We start from the raw sequence: 19,787 nt of genomic DNA on the forward strand, positions 1-19,787 counted from the left end.
CTGCCGGGAGGCCCCTGCCCGGCCTGCGGAGGCCCTGAGGAGGGTGTCGCGGGGAGCTGCTGATTCTCCTGTGTGCTTGTAAAATGGAGGAGAGGTGTGAGTCTTTCATGTAGAAGGACGAGAGTCAAAACGATACTGTACATCCCAGTATCCTCAGGTTTGCCCTTGAAAATGGATTTCATGATTCTCATAGCAACAGTAGCAGCAGCTATAGCCTCAATGGCGGCGGCTGCTGTTGCAGCATTAATAGTAGTAACAGGCATACATTCTTTTAAGAAGTTGACAACGTGGAACAGTAAGAGGACTAAAAAGTCTGGTAAAAAATTGTATTTCAAGATGGCAACAAATAGGAAACCGGAAACACATGAAGAATTGGATGACAAGGAACAGGAAACACCCACAGGATTGGGCGAGAAGGAACACGAAATTCAGGAGGACTTGCAAGAGAGCGAACCGGAAACACATGAAGAACTGAACCAGAAGGAACAGCACAGCCCACCTCCGTAAGTGCAAACTACAACTTGGTTAAATGTCACACCGACATCAGATGCTGATCAAATAAAAGGGGCAGCCAGCCGGACCCCGCTTCTCCAGGGCAGAGGCTGGCGGCGCTGCCCAGGATTGCCAGGTGTCGCAGGGACACAGACACACACGTGAGTAAGGTCACTTCCTGTAAAACCGGTTTTCAGAGGCGAGGGGTAGAGGAGGGGACTGCATCGCTAGGGCGATGGGAAGGAAGGTACACGGAGGGCAGGTTGTCAGTGTGCTTCCTTGGCAGTCTGGTTTTGGGTACTGAAAGCCCTGGGAAGGATAAAAAACCCCTAACATGTGTTCAGCCATTTTTACACAAGACGCTTTTGAAGCGAAACGGACACCTCCGCGGCGCGCTCTTTGGGGCGAGGCCCAGGCTAGGCTGTCAGCGCTGCGCCGCACAATGGGCGCCACCTCACAGCGCCCGGCGAGGCGGTGGGCGGCAAGGACGCCGGTGGGTGCTTCGGCTGCGGCGGCCCCCGGGAGGAGGTACCCGCCTGCGCGCCCGCCACCGGGCAGGCCGCGCAGCACCCGGCCGCTGTAACGGGCGCGGCCTCCGTTGCCAACAACAGTCCAAGGGCGCCTCCGACGCCCGCGGAGCACCGGCCGCCGCCTCCCGCGAGCGCGCCGCACTGCACCCAGCAGCCGCGCGAGGGCGCGTGAGCCAACGCCGGTTCCCCTCCTCCCTGGCCCTCCGCGCTCCCGCTTCCCCGCCCACCCGCGGCTCAGCCGCCTCCATTTTCCAGATCTTTCTCGAACCCGCAGCTCCTCGAGCAGCCGTTGCCGAGCGCTGACGGAAGCAGCCGAAGCTGAGACCCGGCGCCGCCTCGGGCGCGGAGAGGCGGCTCGTGCGCCTCCCGGGCGGCCGTGCGCGCAGGCGCACACCTCGGTAACTGCCGGTTGGCGGCGGTGGAACCGCAGTGGAGAGAGACCCGGGCTGCGGAGGCTGCGGCGCGGCGGCTTCCATCTCCTTCGCGGCTGCTCGACGCGCTGCCCCAGATTTAATACGTAGCAACTTCGGGTCACCTCCTCTTTGCTTCTCGTAGGAGTCGCATTCCCAGGAGAAACAGCCCAGAAGAGGACGCGGTCCCCGCACAGGAGGCTTCAGCACCAGCACCCCGACCTTTAGGCGGCGGGATGTCTGTGGTTGGCGTTGACCTCGGCTTTCTCAACTGCTACATCGCTGTAGCGAGGAGTGGCGGCATCGAGACCATCGCGAATGAGTACAGCGACAGATGTACCCCGTAAGTACCTTGTCTGGGGCTAACCCCGCGCCTAAGAAACATTTTCTACCCCCCTATGTTGATCCCGCCTGCTGGCTTCTTGGGACGCGCGCCGAACTCTTGAGATGACAGGTGCAGCCCCCCAGCTGCAATTCCGGGAGCCGGGGGTCGGCGGGCCCAGGGGGAGTCGGACTCCGCAAAGCTGTCTTTCCTTCAGGTCCAGGGACTTACTCTGATAGTTTGCGCATCTGTCCTTTCGGTACCCGCAACCCCTGCCTGGCTCCCCACCGGCCCTGCTTGAATTTCCGTAAAGGGGTTGGTGTGGCACCGCCTCGACATACCGAACATTGGAGAGAGATCTGTCGTTACTTCTGGTGGAGCTTTTGGGGGATTATCGGACGCGGGCGGGCATCCCCCGCCAGCCGAAAAAAGAATTCTGGATTAATTCCGCCCTTCCTCCTGTCCCCATATCTCTCTGCGTGACTGCTCTCGCAGAAAAGTAATAAGTGAAAGCTTGGAGTGCACACATCAGAAGACTAGTGTAGGTTCATCTGGCCCAGATAGACCCCCCCCTTTTGTTTTTTACGAAAAGCGGTTGAGTTGTGCAGGGTTTTAATTTACCATAATGTCCTTGAGAATTCTAGATACTGGGACCGGTTTCCCGGAGCGTATGTTAATGGTGCATTAATAGCGAGAAAGTAAGGGACGGCAGTGTTGGGCCTCTCTTATTGGTCGTGTAAGCCCTTTAGTAGAAAGTGGTGGAGTTAGAACCTATCAAAAGCGTACTTGTACAGGATCAATTGTTGGAGAGTCGGAGGCGGCTGTCCTGTATAAACATGACTGTGGAGTGATTCTATTATGAACATTCCATGAAAGACTTAAAAGGCACGGCATTATGTCATGGAAACATGTTTCCACAAGTTCCATTGTTTCTCTGGTCTGGGAAGTTTGTTGGCAAAGAATATAGTTAAGACAGGGATGTTAAAAATCAGCTTCTTCTTGTAGGCAGGCTCCTGTTACTGGTGTTTTTATGAGGAAGCCAACTGTCCCTGCCTTTTTATTGAAAGGTAACTAAACACATTAATTTGACCCTTTGGAATAGTCCAAAATATAATAGTTTAAATATAAGACAAATTTCAACTAAGATCACTGTTAAGTTAAGCCTTTAAATGATTAAATTACTAAAATTCTATGAATAATTTTAAATACTTCAAGGAGATATTGAAGAGTAGCTTGCTTGATGCAGTCTGTACTTTGGTTTCTTTGAAAAAATATTCTAGAAAATTTTTATGTTACCTCTTTCAGATGTGTGCATTATATTTCTATTGAAATTTTGGATCTTTATATTCTCCAATATGAGCACAGGTCAGTTAATCTTCATAGTACTGTTAGAGCTCTTCTCCTTTTTAAAACCTTTTTAAAGGTTTTTCTGCACAGTGAGAGGCTAAACCGTAATTGTGGACTATTTATGACTTCATCTCTACAAGATTTTGTTTTAAGCCACAACATATATGAGCTTCTGCCAGAAAAGGACCAGGAAATTCCACTCTCCTCTTTTAGCAGACTAGAGGTTAATGGGGGCAGCCTTAGGCTTTAGGGACTTAACCTATGGAGGAAAAATGAGAGATAGGATGGACGTTCCCTGATCCTGAAAGCTTTATCCTAAAAGATCAGAAACCAGAACTGTAAGACAGATACTGCATTTCCAGGCTTCGAAATCTTACTCGTGAGTCCATGATTCTTTAAAGAGCCTGGCTAGACTTACAAAGAGTGTTCTTTAAAAATTAGGCTGCTCATTTGAGTCTTCTAGAGTTCTCTTTGTTCCTGTTCTTAGGCACATTGGCTAGCTCTATGCAGCTGAGATTTAATATGTTTCTGATTTGTGTGTAAGCGAACCACTGCTAATATCTAGATTGAATGAGCCTAACAAAGTAGAAATTTCCTAAGGTGCAATGATCACATTCTTCATTAACTTGCATCAGCAACCCTGCCCTCCTTTCCCTGGCTGTGTACTGTCATTTACCTCAGGAATATATCTTGTATTGTTCCTGAACTAAAACTTCATTGTAGTCCAGTGCTCTTACACTGTATATTTACTTTGTGGGGCTTAAATTGTTGAGTGAAAACACACCATTCCTGATCCCTGGATACTTACTTATCGAATGCCTATCTTGCAAAAAGCATTATAACTATGAAAGGAACCGTAACTTTTCTAATGCACTACAGTATTTAATAATACACATAAACATAGTTTTTCAAAAAATTGTTTTCCATATTCCAGTCGCTGACATCAAGGTGATATAACACAGGTATTTCTAAGATGCAAATGCATTATGAAAGGATCCTGGAAGGAAATGTTCGATTAAATTAGTTTTCACCATCCATACATTTTCACATTTGTGTCATTTTTTAACATGCTTGATTTTTATGCTGCTCCTCCTCTACTAAAAGTGAGATAGGACATTTAGAAGTTTTGCTTGTTTGTTTAGAGTTCTGTGGTATTCTCTGAGAATCTCTGCCACTATGGTGGCAACATCAAATTGGATATTGTAAACTGCTTTGTAAACACTCCTTTTCTAAGTAGTAGTTGACATAACCTCTAAAAGTATAATATAGATGGATTATATGGTACACATTTAGATAAACAGTTGAATATCCTTTCTTATAAAAACTTTTATATATGCCTAACATGCTATAATGTGCCTTTTGCCTTGGTATTATTAAAGTTGGGTAAAAGTTTTGAGAAAGAATAGGTATTTATTTTGATTTTTCTAAAAATCCTTCGCAGATATTTATTTAATGATTGTGTTCTAGAATCTTTTTGACAGAAAATTGAAGGAAGAAAGGCATTTGAAGACCTTTAGCTATGAGAGAAAGATTTTCTTTGTATTGAAATTGGGTATTTCCAAGCTACAACATTAAATGTTTTAAACTTTAAATGTCTTCTTAATTTTAAATGTAACTAAAGAGATTAATAATGATAACTGTTCAGCTTTATCTGTGAAATGATAATGTGTGAAGCATATTTCAAAGAATCTAGCACTTAATAAGTGATAGCTGAATCAGTCTTACTTGGATCTAGTGTTCTAACAGAAGTTAAACTCTTGAGAATCAACCTGAGAATAAGATTTTCTGTGCACTCAAGTGATGGTAGTCCAGTGTTGAAAAATTAATAGTAGAGTATCCAAATAATGGAGTTAGAGAGAAAGATTATAAATAGGCTAAGAGATGGCAAATCCATATTTTCTCTGATGAATTTTAGGATGGAATGTCAACAATCCACATGGATTGTCATATTGGGTATGGAAATGTCTATGCTGGCAGAGACAATGTCGAAGAGTTATTTTGGGAGTTCTTTCCAAGAGATGTGAAGGTGTCACCTGAACTACTGATTCCTGCTATGTCCTTATTATCCTGTTTTCACTAGATCATAATTAGAGAACAGTTACTCCGTTGTATCCTACATCTGTCTGTCCATCCCTTTTAACATTTCACTTCTAATTATGTATCATGGATATATCAGAGGTTCCTCAATCTCAACATGTCCAAAATAAAACTTGTGATGGTCCCTCCCCCAAACCTGTCCCTCTTCGAATGTTTTTCTGTGTCGTTGAGTGGCGTCATTATCTATCCTCTTACGCAAACTGAAAACCTGGACATTATTCTTGACACGTACCTCTTCTATTATCTATTCTAGCATATGATGTGAGCCACATACTTGATTTTAAATGTTCTAGTGGCCACATTAAAAAGAAAAGAGGTTAAATTATTTTTAAGATATTTGATTTAATTCAGTATATCCAAAATCTTACTTCAACATGTAATCAATGTTTTTAAATTAATGAGATATTTTACATTACTTTTTAAATATTAAATCTTCAAAGTCCAGAGTATATTTCACACTTACAATAAGTGTATCTCAATTCAGACTAGCCAAATTTCATGTGCTTAATAGCCACATGTATCTGGTGGCTACTCGTTTTGATGGTGAAGATCTAGTTCATCACCAAGTCCTCCTGAATATCTCTTAATTCCTTCTCCTTCTGTCTCAGCCTCTACCATCCTGATATAGATTACTTGTAACTTCTAGCTCTCCTCCCATCAGTTCACATTGGAGTCAAAACCATCTCCAGCAAACTCTTGCCTATTTGCATCTCATCTTCATGTACACTTTAATCTCATCACTTCGTCTGCTAGGCCTGTCCTGATCCTCCTCTAGATTAATTCTGGCTATTTTCTGTTCTCACAGCACTATTTGTACCCTCTCTTGCGGCACCTAGTTTACTTTCATTTGTGTGAGTCTGTAGCACTGTAAGTTCCAAGCGAGCCAAAAACCATGTCTTTTTCCCCTCATTGTTAAATTTCTAGTAACAGAGTGCCAGTCATATAGTAAGTACTCAGTAAACATCTGTTAAATTGACTAAATGAACTTAACCTGCTTTGATGTCCCTGGAAAATCCTTTGTTCCCCAATATGACGACGTCTTGTTCAGTCCTTGAAAAGCAGTGTTGAGATCTTTCCTCTTCACTTTGTATTACATATAAGCATAGAGTGTTCTCTTCATTATTTAAAAGCCTTTAATGAGTTCCCATTACCTACTGAAACAAATTTCAAATTTATAATCTGTCATTTGAGACCCTGTGTAATCTGGCCCTGAAACTATCAAAATGTCCGGTGAAACTAGCCAAGTTATTCTTCCTGGTCTAGGAATAAGCATTACCCTTAGGAGTCATGTTTCCATTCATTCAGTAAGTATTTTACTGTGTACCAGATTATGATCTAAGCTAATTCTATCAAGCAGAACTTTGTATTCTTTTGTATTTGTTCTGTTCTATGTGTGTTCTGTTCTCTGTACACCTACTGGCCACATGTGACTGTTAAGTACTTGAAAGTTGGCTGTTGAGCCCTGGAAATGTGACTAATGGTGAGGAACTGAATTTTTTGTTTTAGTTCATTTAAATTTTGCTAGCACATGTATCTGATGACTTCCATACTGGACAGTGCATATCAAGGCAGTGAGGCCTACATTGTCTACCCTCATGGCGCTGGCAGCACTGTATGTTGATATAGTCGGGGCTCGCACCACTGTATGTTGATACAGTCGGTAAATAAATTGTATCAGATGGTGATACATTGTGGGGAAAAATAAAATTGGGTAAACAGTAGGAGATGTATGTGTTAGGAAGAAGCAGGAGTGTGGTTTACATAAGACAGTCAGAAAAGGTATCTCTGAGAAGCTGACATTTGAGCAGAGACATGAAAGAAGTGAGAGCACAAACCATGTGGGTATATTTAGACGCATACCAGAAAGAGAGCCTGGCAGGTACAAAGGCCGTGAAGCACAAACGTGCTTTCCTGATTCTAGAAGTAGCAAGACCAGTGTGCCTAGGTTGAAGTTTATAGGGTGGAGCAGCCAAGGACCAGACCCTGAAGGGCCTTGTTGGCTGCTGAGAGACTTAAGCTTTTACTTTGTGAAACGGAACACTACTGCAGGGTTTTCAGCCCAGGAGTTTCATGACCCTGGTCTTTAAGAGGATCACTCTGGCTATCATTATTGAGAATAGACGTATACCTACACTCCGGGAATGTGCTTCTCAACAAAGCATTACAGATTAAAATGCTTCCACTTCTTTCAAGTCTTAATTCAGAAGTAACCCTTATATTGGCTTTTCCTGAGCCTTAATATCTAGAAGTGATTATTCTGTTTTTTTGCTAGTATCGTTCATAATCTATGTTGGTTGGTTAATCTGTTCTATGTTGGTTTTTTCAATAGACTATAAACTCTCCAAAGACAGTGATTGTAGGTGGTATATACACAATGCCTGTAACTATTTGTTGATGGAATGAATAGTTACCTGTAGTTATAACTAAGATCATGGAAATATTTTCTTGAATCATAACATGAAATGGTATTTTGATGATAATGTTACTCTATACATGTTTTTGTAAGCAGTATTAATATAAATGTAGTAATAAGAGCAGCAATCATATTGTTCAAAGCATTTACCTATATTTAGTTATTCAATCTTCATACAAACCTGTAAATATTACCATCCGTATCTTCCAGATGGGAAAGTGAAGCAAAGAATGATTAGGTACTCTCTACGAGGTTATTTGGCTATTAAGTAGCAGAGCCAGGATTTCGATCGAGGCAGCCTGTTCTTACTGAATACCATAACTTTATTAGCAGGTCACAGGCTAACAGAATTTGAAAAGTAGGTTTGGAGACCGATATCGTTTTGCCACCTATTAGCACATTTAAAAAAATTATATCATTTATTCCAACCACTATTTCATTACTTATAAATGTTTAAAAATATGTAAAATTCTGATATTTTGTAACCTATTTTTAAAATGATACATGATTATATTAATCCTTTTAATTTATTTTTGTGTAAGGAGAAGCAGAATAATAGTACATTGATATAAAAGTACCATGGGAACAAACTTTGTGGTTTTTCCCTATTTAGGGCCTGTATATCGTTGGGATCGAGAACTCGAGCCATTGGAAATGCAGCTAAGAGCCAGGTAAATTGTTAATGTAGACGTTTTGATTTCTAGGAAGAATTAACTGAATCTTGGTAACAAAGCTCTCGTTTTCCGTAATTAAAAGTGAAGAAAGAGAATGGGGACAATCTGACATCCTAAATTTTTGTATTTTACTAGATATGTTTTGGGTTGTAAAATACTTTTTGAATTTTTTTTATTAAAAATCTTGTGAAGTTAGGCTGTGCTGTCATATGACATCAGTTTTTCCCTGTGTGGTCACTTTCTATGAGGGGCTATCCTCTCCAGATTATACACTTCAACAACAGGTGAGCAATGTCTTGGTAAAATAAGGTGGGGAAAATGCAGGAACTACTTTCCAGAGTAATTCAATGTGCCTGCCACTACTTGACATGGAATCTGTTTAAGTATTCATATTTCTAGGCTTCTGAAATGCTTGTGGTAGCACACTCAGTTTTACTGTTCTGCTGTAGGTTCATTTTCCTTGGACGCTATTTATTGCCCTGAACCAAAAGCCCTTAACAATTACTTTGGGCATTTTAATATATACTTAATGTCTTTTCTTCATTATAAAATAACTTTATTTAATGGGGCTTTTTCTTAATGACTTTGTTGGAGTAATTGACTCATTTATCCGGGAGTTTTTGCTTACAATTTTTATCAAGGTTGTGTTGTAATTGATCTGTATGAACATGTTTCTTATCTTCTATTTTCATATTGTACATAAACGAATGTTGAGTTTAATGCCGAAATGACCCCTTTACTAAAGTTTACATCAGATATTTTGGCTGATCTTATCAGTGTATCATAGATAACAGAGTCTCTGAAGAAAGCAAACTATATAAAGTTAATTCTCCTGAAGAGCTAAAAACCAACATGGTAATTCAGCATCCTTTTGGTTTTCATCTCATAATTGAAGATTATGATCTATTTGGCTTTTAAAGGTCACTACGAGGGCAACAACTGGATCTGAGTAATAGTCTATAGTTAGAACTACATGTTCTAGTTAAAGGAAAAATTACTTTGCCAAAATACAAGCCATTTACAAATTAAGATACTTAGTACCACACTACATGGAAGGAGATTTAATCTACTATTCTAGGAGCAATTTTTAGCAATAGAAGCAACATAGTAAGTATGAGAAATTTGCACAGATATTCAGAAGAAAAGAAAAATGGGACAATAAAAAATATTTTAAATAAAAACACAGAAATGAAAGTGGAAAAAATTAAATCAAAGATACCAATTTACTAGAGCAAAAGTGTTGAGGAAAACCAAAGAGGAGTTGTGGATAGATTTTAAAGTTTTATTCTTTCTTTTTTGAAGACATTAATTTTGAATCTAACATTCCTAGAATAGGAAGAGAATGGGGGGAGTGGCAATAGGTAAGATGCATACATTCTCTTTGTATAATTTTATTATTAATTGGAAACCATAAAATTGAATGATTGTGTGTAATTCTGAACTCGGATGTGTAGGTTAAAGAGACTTGGTGGTTCTCAAGTATTAATGTCGTGCTTATTTTGCATTCATTAAGCAATTGATACATTAAAGTGTGTACTTCAACAGATAGTCACAAATGTAAGAAACACAATTCATGGCTTCAAAAAGCTTCACGGACGATCATTTGATGACCCTATTGTGCAGACTGAAAGGATCAAGCTTCCCTATGAGCTGCAGAAGATGCCTAATGGAAGTGCAGGAGTTAAGGTAAGCTTTGTGTTCCCAGAGTGTACATATAGGATTAAATTAAAGGAATGAAATACAATAATATCACCTACTTGTGAGCTTTAGTGAGTGCAAAAAAATTCTAATGTAGATAATCTTCTTAATCCAAACAGTAGTTTTATTATCAAGGAAAAATCATTATTATTGGGAGAACTTTTAGAGGTAAACCGTTTTTAATGAATAAAGTCAGAGGTGGCATTTATGATTTCAAAAGATAGGCCCATAAAGTATGAATTGCCATAATGAGTTTTCTCTAATTTAGAATATTCTTACAACATACTAGAAGTAGTAAAGCAAACCCTTCTTCCAAGTAAGAGATGGATTCTGGATTTTTAATTCTACATCCTAAGATGGAAAGTTATAGATTAGTTAATAAAAACATGTTTTCTGTTTTTGGGGTTGGTTTTTTTTTTCCAAAAACTAACGGAAAAGCCTCAAAACACATAGTTACCATATGACTCAGCAGTTCCACACCTAGGTATATACACAGAGATTTGAACCATATGTGCACACAAAACCTTGTACACAAATGTTCATGGTAGCCTTGTTTATAATAGTCCAAAAAGAGAAGCAACCCAGGTGTCCATCAATTGATGAGGGGATAAACAAAATGTGGGAAACTTATAGAATGGAATTTTATTTGAAAAAAAAAGTGAAATCCTGATACGTACTACAACATGGATGAACCTTAAAAACATGCTAAAGAAGCCAAATACAAAAGACCACATATGGTAGGATTCCATTTATATGGATGTCCATAATCAGACAAATAGTAGATGGTAAAAATAGTACATCGTACAAAGTAGGTAAGTGGTTGCTAGGGATTGGGGGAATGGGGAGTCACTGCTAATGGGCACATGATTTTTCAGGGTAATGAAAATATACTACAATTAGTGGTGAACTGTACTGTACACCACAAGGATGAACTTTGTTATGTGAATTATGTCTCAAAACTATTTTAATAACTTATTTTAAACTTAACATATATGTTTTAAGGCTATGTGGATATTTCCATTTTTAGAAGAGGGTTCTGACTACAGAATGGATGAAAATTTTAAGAAGACGACATGAGGCTGTTAAAATAATTCAAAGAGGACACCATGAGAGGTTAAGACTAGACAAATTGTGAAGCCATAGTTTAGGTGAAATTTGTGGGTCAAGGGTTGCTGACTAGGAAGCTAGATGGGTATGACAGCAATAGAAGAGGTAAAGGATAATATTCACATATCCTTGAGATATGATAAGTTCTGGTTAATGACCATGGGAAGCACTTTTATTCTAAACTACTTAAATTCTTGTGCTATTAATCTTTAAAAATTAAAAATCATGCTTTGTAAATAAGTTTGAGACTAACTGGATAAAAAATTTTAAAGAAAGCCAAACCTAATTCTGGAGTGATACAATTTTTATGCAGTCATAGTGGTTGCATGTAAAAGGCTTTGAAAACATCATTCAGTCCTGTGTTAGAACTAAGTTTCCTCATCTTTCAAAAATTGAAGCTCTTTAGGATTTGACTTCTTAAGCATTTTATCCATTTTTTGACATTGGTTTGTATATACTTTGATGTGTATTTCATCTAACTTGATAGTCTTGTGCAAAAGAATATTGTATTGTTGTGCCTCCTGTAATCAGACTGACACTATGGTATTTGATTCATTTTCCCTTATTTTAGTGTATTTGACATTTTCCCACTTTTATTAATTTCATATAATGCTTTTTCCTCAGTTAAATATAGTCATTGTACGGGTTCTAAGATAACTTAGTACTGCTTATTAATTTTGTAATTGTCACTATAAAAGGGTTTGATTACTTGAGTAATCACAGGTCCTCCAGTATTTTTTGGTCAAGAAGCATTGTAAAGTTTCATTTTATGTGCTTAAATGCAACCTGGTCTTAAACCTGTGTAAAAGATGAATTGGATATTTGATCTAAAAAATAATTTATAAATTTCATATACACATTTCTAAAATTTAATTCATAATTATCCCCAGAAAGCTTGGGGTAATACATACTTTTTCAAATAAGGATATTGTTTTTCCCCTTAATGCTCTATTTTCCTTTCCCCAAAACTGGATGCCTAAATCTTTCATTTTAAAACCAGGAAAAGTTCTAACTTTCAAAAGAAAGATTATCTTTTTCTTCTTCATTGTTAGGTAGGAAATAGAATGATAAAAATTGCTTTTGTGGGTGGTGGGGGTCTGGAGCAGGTAAAGACACTTTTGAAAATAATTTGGTCATGATACTATGTGTTAGGCACTGCAACTTCAGAAACGAGAGGTTGTGATACTAGAATACTCTTTTTGAAATATAACTTCCTTGAGCCAGGACTTCGCCTCTTTCACTGTTGTACGTCCATCATGTATGGAGTAGACTTTCACAATATTTGATGAGTCAATAAATATCTCAACTTTTGGTTTTAGGTGCGGTATCTAGATGAAGAGAGACCTTTTGCAATTGAGCAAGTTACTGGAATGCTGTTGGCCAAGCTTAAAGAGACTTCAGAAAATGCTTTGAAGAAACCAGTGGCTGACTGTGTGATTTCAGTAAGCTTTACTTCAGTAATGAATATTCTTGAATCGTGTTTTCCATTAGTCTCTTATCTACGGAGGTTATGTTACAAGACTCTCAGTGGATGCATAAAGCCACGGATAGTAACAAACTCTACATATACTATGTTTTTTTTCTATACATATATACCTTTTCACTTAAAAGCACTTTGCGGCGGCTTTTTGGCATATCCAAATCACCAGCATCACTACTCTGGCACTACTTTGGGGCCATTATTAAGTAAAATAAGGGTGTACTTCAACACAAGCACTGTGATACCACGATAGTTGATTTTATAACAGAGATTGTTACAGAGTGGTTGATGGGCTGGTAGGGTATATGAGTAGAACGGGGATACTCTGAACAAAGGGATGAGTCACATCCCAGGCAGGACCTAGTGGTATGGCTCAAGATTTCATCACACTACTCAGAACAGCACACAATTTAAAACATATGAATTGTTTATTTCTGGAATTTTCCATTTACAATCTTCAGACTTCAGTTGACCACGGGAACTGAAACCATGGAAAGTGAAGCCATGAATAAGTATTGTATTAAGTATTATTCTTCACTTCTCTGCTCTTTCTGCCCATATCCACTAAATAACCTAAACCTATTTTTACTTTTACATTTAAAAGAGATGATTTTATTTGGTAAAATTCAGGATTGAGTTTCATTTGTTATAATCAGTGAATCTTAAAAACTAATGTATGTGATTAGTTCGTGACTGATGTAATTGCCAGTTATCCTTAAGCATCTTTTCAGGTAGCACTTAACCACCTCTAAGGACTTAAAATTTTATGGCGAAGGTTGAAAATTCCAGGTTGGAACTTTGAGATTGTGTAAATTATATATTAGAAAGAAAAGATCTTTTTTTAAAATGATAAATGATAAATTGCATATATTTAACATGTATACTTTCAGAAGTTTTGACATATGCATGCACCCAAAGAACCATCATCACTATCAATAATTAACATATCTATCACCCTCAAAATTCCCTTGTGCCTTTAATAAAAATTATTTGTATATAAGATGTACAGTGTGATGCTTTAATATACATATACATAGTGAAATGATTACTGCAGTCAAGCTAACATCTCCTCATATAATTACTTTTTTTGTTTTGTTTTTGTGATGAGAGCCCCTGATACCTACTTTGTAGAAAATCAGGATACAATACAGTAGTACTAACTATAGATGCCATGCTGTACATTAGATTTCTAAAACATATTCATCCTATATAACTGAAACTTTAAACCCTTTGGCCAACATGTCTCCATTTCCTCACCTCCTTGCCCCTGGTAACCACCATTCTACTCTCTACTTCTATGAATTCAGATTCCACATAGGGGTGAGATCATGCAGTATTTTTCAGAAAGAAATTTCTTTAAGGATTACTTAACAAAACATTTAATAATTTACCTTATCTCTTGAGATCCCATTATATATTGATAACTAGTTTTTAAGTTATATTATCACCTAAATTTGAATATATTTCTAATACTATCAAACTTGACAACCTAAGTTCAAGAGTCTCATGTCATCAGAAAAATAGAATCAGATTAAGTCTTTAGTGAATTTAGTAATTGGTTTTTTTCATAGATACTTGGAATTCTTTAACTGAGAGAAAAATATTAGAGCTTAATATTTTGTTTTCCAGCTGCTTAGTAATAGGGCATAATAGTAGTTTACCATTGGCCAGGCGCTGCTATAGGCATTTAATATATATTGACCCACTTAATCCTCAGGATGAGTCTAGGAGGTAGGATATTGTTAACCCTAGTTTTAAAGATGAAAAGACTGATGCACAGAGAAGTTAAATGACTTGTCCAAAATCAATACAGCTAATAAGCAGTCAAGCCAGAAATCAAACCCAGACAGTTCATTCCCAGGTCTGTACTCATAACTCTTCCGTCATACTGCACTTGAAAGTATATGTCAGAATGGTGCAGATTTTAAAACCCATCTTAAATTCATATCCACCCCTCTTTATTTAGCTGTACTTGATTTTACTTTGGTGTCAGAAATTATTTCTAGAACAGAGAATTATGAACTTCTTGGCCATTATTAACTTTGTAGGTTAATAACTTTGCAATAACACAATGTGAGCTATACAAGGGGAAGTTTTCTTGCAGTGTTATGCACTGCTATATTCCTAGCAACCAGGAAGGTACCTGATACTGAAGTGCTCAATGAATATTAAATGAACCCTGCATATAATTTACATTTTTGTCAGAAGGATAATACCAAAATCAAGATAAACACGCCTTATCAAAATTCAAGTTCTTTTCCTGTGTTTAGTTAGTCTGTTAACTGAAATTTCTAAATTCAAAAAGCAATAAAATTGGAGGAGACAAGTTACAACTTAAAATTGGAAGAATCCCAGGTCATTTTGTACGTCGATATACTTAACTAGATTTTTAGAAATCTGTTTGTCAACCAAATCAAAGTGCTTCTTAGTTTGATAGAATGAAGTATAAGTACATCTTAATTATAAGTTTAAGCCTGAATTTATTTTTTAATAAAAATATATTTAATGTTTTTTTGGTGATCTTAACAGAAATACATGTTCATAAGTCCCCTGCAGTCGAGTTCCCCTTTCCCTTTGAAATATGACCATTGTAAACATTTGGAATAATATTCTTCTGGTAGCATATACATACACAAAAAGAAAATCATGTTATGCATGCATTTTTTAACGTACTAACGAAACTATTCCATGACAGTTCAGATCTCCCTGATTCTTTCTAACAGCTACATAGGATTCCATTATATATGGATATACCATAGTATATTTAACCAATTTCATTTTAACAGACTGTTTGGTTTTTAACTTTTCATCATTAAAGATGAACAAAAGTGTTTTTTCATAGGCCAGACCAACACAAGAAGGATTTAAAGTAACATATTTTGGAAATCCTGCAATATTACTCCATCTTATTAATTGCTTTAAATTTGTGTTTGTACTTTAGGTCAGTATTTTATAGGTCAACATTTTATGGTATAGAATTGCCAAACTTAAAAAATAAACTAGTATATTTTCTCATTTATTTAATTAGAATACCATTGTTTTCCTTAAGCTGTACACAAGTTTTAGTGCAATTATCTTACCTTTTTCAGCTGATGAAATGTTTAAGTAAAATCTATTACATCAAATTAATATACTTAATTATTGCTTTTAAATACCAGATTCCTAGCTTTTTCACTGATGCTGAGAGAAGATCTGTGATGGCCGCAGCCCAGGTTGCAGGTTTAAATTGTTTAAGATTGATGAATGAAACTACTGCAGGTGAGCACTGTGCAGTTTGAAATCACCGTCAGAAAAATCCTGTTGTTTTTTTTTCTGACTAATACAAAGCATCTATATAATAGAGTTATAAATGGGTAAAGAAAAAATAAAATCAAAAACATTAATTCAGCAAATTATGAAAAGTTACTTTGAAATCAGTAATTTGTATTGCTCTACTGTGTTTTAAAGTGTGTATTAGCTAAGTGATTTACCTGTTTTCCATGTGATTTCTATGCTGAAGTTAACCTAATTTGTTCTTCTTAACACAGTTGCATTAGCATATGGGATTTATAAACAGGATCTTCCCCCACTAGATGAGAAACCAAGAAATGTAATATTTATTGATATGGGACATTCTGCCTACCAAGTCTCAATTTGTGCTTTTAACAAAGGAAAACTTAAAGTAAGTAAATAATGACTTGCAATACTTAACTTGAATGGTAAAGAGCATATAAGACTATACAGAGAACCTTAATGATTGGGTTTAAATCCTGGCTCTGCCACATAAAAACTGTGAGCGAATTACTTCACCTCCCTAAAACTCAGATTTGTCACCTGAGGATAATAGCAATAACTATTTCATAGAATTTTTGAGGGCAAAATGAGTTAATTTGTGTAAAATTCTTGGAATGCCACATAGTAGATACTAGAATACGCATTAACTATATGTGTTATTGTTGAGGAGTTAAGTCAACTATCAGGGAGCATAAATAAATGACATGTTGATCCATGAATATACTTAGGAAACATTTTCTATTATAAAATTATTCCAGTTTTTAGAAGCCTTTCTATCAAGAAGTCCTACTCAAAATTTTCTACCATGTGGCATTACTTCTATGTGCTTATCTTCTTATAGTCTGTATTTGGTTTTAGATTCATTTGTACGTTGATTATCTTACCCAGATTTACACATTCTCTCCATTATGCACACGTGCAGAACTTACATAGAAGATGAAATGCTTTGGGTTATCGAACACCTTTAGAGCTTTTTGTCTTATAGTTTATATTACTATAATAACATCCTTATAATCAGAAAATTAAAGGAAAATGACTAATACTGATTATAGGGTATTTTTCTGTAAATTAATGTAAACCTTGGTATTTAGTTTTGAATTTTAACTTAATTAAAAAACATTTTCCTTTCTTTTTAGTAGATACCCTGTTTCCCCGAAAATAAGACCTAGCCAGACCATCAGTTCTAATGGGTCTTTTGGAGCAAAAATTAATATAAGACCCAGTCTTATATTATATTGTATTAAATTAGTATAAGACTGGGTCTTATACTAATTTTTGCTCCAAAAGACACATTAGAGTCGATGGTCCGGCTAGGTCTTATTTTCGGGGAAACACGGCACCTTAGTTAGAGTAGATCATAGACCCCTTTGAAAGTCTGATAAAAGCTATGGCCTTTTCTCCAGAAGGATGCACATTCACACTTGTCACATACCAACACAATTTTTCATTTAATTTTGAGTAATGCTGGACATCATGAAAAATCTATCCATGGATTTTCGTGCTAGTCTGTGGGATGACATACCAGTGAGATTACACTCACATACTACTGTCATGTTTACCACTGTTCCACCACCCAACCTTGTGAAACAAAACTGACGACCCATACAGACAGTAGCATTCTGTTTTTTTCAGTAGTCACTATTGTAAGTAGCCATTTGTACTCTCTACCCTGGGGAGAGAGACTAAGTATCTTCTGTGTCTTCAAGAGCTCTAGTGTTGAAGTTTTGTGACTTGTCTATTCCTCTCCTATATTCCTCTCCTTGTCTATTCTGTCTATTGGCTGGGGCTTATTGCTCAGCAGGCTTACTATATTAAATTTTTGTCTCTCTTCACTGTTATTTATTTTTTTGGTCTCATATTCTTTTGTTTCAGTTTTTTGTTAATAATTGAAGGCTTAATTCTTGATCTATAAATGATCAATTACAGTATTTTAGATTTAATCATTAGATAAGCTTTTCTTAGCTGCTTTGTCTTTGGTTATGTGCTTAGGACCGTTTCTTTGTTTTCCTAAACTTAGTTTTTGGCCTACCTGTTCAGTGCTGTTGTAGAACCAGAGGATGTGAAATGAAGTTTTAGTTGTTGTAACTCAGTGATTTCAAATTACGTTTAAATTATGATATGTGGGTCTGTAATCTAAAGCAGATAATTCAGAGTAGATAAATATATTGGCTAAATATAAATGATAATTAATATAAGTGATTCCAAATTTTGTACCCCTGTGGTTTTTGACAAGGTTTTTTGGCTTTGATTTTAATTTTAAAAGGTTTTTGTTATTGTTATTTTGAAAGCATCTATATTTATGAAAATGCAGTTCTATTTTTTCAATTAAACAGGTCTTGGCTACCACCTTTGATCCATATTTGGGTGGCAGGAACTTTGATGAGGCTTTAGTAGACTACTTCTGTGAAGAATTCAAGACCAAATATAAGATAAATGTGAAAGAAAACTCTCGGGCCTTGTTGCGTTTATATCAGGAATGTGAAAAACTAAAGAAGCTAATGAGTGCAAATGCATCAGACCTTCCACTGAACATTGAGTGTTTCATGAATGACCTTGATGTTTCTAGTAAAATGAACAGGTACTATGTATGTTTTTATTTGGAAAAGTCTTTGCTTATTTTATAATGTTTAGATTCTGTTATTTTAGAAGACATACTCATTTTTTAGATCTCAAAATCGTGAATTTTATTTCTTTTTCCCACAGGGCTCAATTTGAACAATTATGTGCTTCCCTCTTGGCCAGGGTTGAACCACCTTTAAAAGCAGTAATGGAACAAGCTAGTAAGTGGAAATAACTAGGCTAATCATCAAAACTGTCATGTTGTTACTCTCTTAAATGGGATACAGAATGGTAAAAGCAGTAAAAACTTCATGTGTTTTTTAAAGATTTGTATTTTTTATTTTAGAGAAGATTATAACTCATTCTTAATTCGTAAGAGTAAGGCACTAGAAATCTGGGTTTATGAGAACTCCTCCTGGTCCATTTTATGGTTTATATCTTAAAACTACCGCTGGTTATGTTTGGAGGTGTTTTTATATAGGTATATAGAAGATTCTAAGATGAAAGTACAGTAGAAATGCGGACATGATTGTCTCTTGTTAAGGTTTTAGTAATCAATTAAAAACATTCTATGGGAATTTGTGAGATGGAAGTTAGAAAACTGAAGGACTCTGAAGAGTCCCTTTAGAGCTCAGGAGGTGCTTTTCTGTTCTTATTGTCACTCTGTCATCTTATTGTCGTCACTCCATGTGCAGTACCTGACACATAATTAATATTTATTAAATTTTGCCTTTTTCCAAAATTTGTTTTTATGTTCTTTCCACTTATTCTTGTTTGAAAAAATTAAAAAATGTACTTTTTTTAAAAAGTACTTTCCAAAGTCTACTTTTCACATTTTCTAAAGACTGTCTTATTTTTCACAAATAAAATTTTCAAACCTTGCATTATTAATAGGATTAATAGAATGATGCTATAGTATTAAAGCAATGAGTTTATAAACAATAGTTATAAATCATTTCTGTTACACTAAGTAATAGCAATTACTTTGTAGGTTTTAAAATTCACTGTGGTGGAAAGAAGATACTGTTAAGGATGTTACTAATAATTAACTGAAAAAAATGGAATATGGAGTTTAGATCAAAGTGTCAGTGTAAATAAAAACATTCTCCTTTCTAGACTTACAACGTGAAGACATAAGTAGTATAGAAATTGTAGGGGGAGCAACGCGAATTCCTGCAGTGAAGGAACAAATCACTAAATTCTTTCTTAAAGACATAAGTACCACGTTAAATGCTGATGAAGCTGTTGCAAGAGGATGTGCATTACAGGTATGATTATTAGTCTTTTTTTTTAAGAATGTGTTTTTCCAGAAATATGGTGGTAAGCCTAAAGGGAATTTTAATATAATCTGTTCTGACCACTTTTCAGAAGGCTACAGTAAATTG

At 36.6% G+C, this 19,787-nt stretch overlaps 1 protein-coding gene across 3 annotated transcripts in view; it reads left to right on the forward strand.

The window, feature by feature from the left end:
* Window positions 1-405: 405 nt before the first annotated feature.
* Window positions 406-19,787, forward strand: part of HSPA4L (heat shock protein family A (Hsp70) member 4 like) — a 44,086-nt gene continuing 24,704 nt past the window's right edge. Inside the window, exons 1-10 of one of the 3 annotated variants that reach the window (XM_081076909.1) lie at window positions 406-503; window positions 1,578-1,775; window positions 8,225-8,282; window positions 9,831-9,971; window positions 12,410-12,532; window positions 15,729-15,828; window positions 16,098-16,231; window positions 18,177-18,421; window positions 18,547-18,623; window positions 19,519-19,670. In XM_081076909.1, the coding sequence (XP_080933035.1) occupies window positions 1,669-1,775; window positions 8,225-8,282; window positions 9,831-9,971; window positions 12,410-12,532; window positions 15,729-15,828; window positions 16,098-16,231; window positions 18,177-18,421; window positions 18,547-18,623; window positions 19,519-19,670 (1,137 nt within the window). In that variant the 5' untranslated portion in view covers window positions 406-503; window positions 1,578-1,668. Of the gene's footprint in view, window positions 654-692; window positions 740-1,577; window positions 1,776-8,224; window positions 8,283-9,830; window positions 9,972-12,409; window positions 12,533-15,728; window positions 15,829-16,097; window positions 16,232-18,176; window positions 18,422-18,546; window positions 18,624-19,518; window positions 19,671-19,787 lie in introns of those variants that run through there. The other 2 variants (XM_081076908.1, XM_081076910.1) reach the window with 2 other exon arrangements.

The sequence above is a fragment of the Rhinolophus hipposideros genome (assembly GCF_964194185.1).
Source record: "Rhinolophus hipposideros genome assembly, chromosome: 16".
In the NCBI taxonomy this organism is placed as follows: Eukaryota; Metazoa; Chordata; class Mammalia; order Chiroptera; family Rhinolophidae; genus Rhinolophus; species Rhinolophus hipposideros.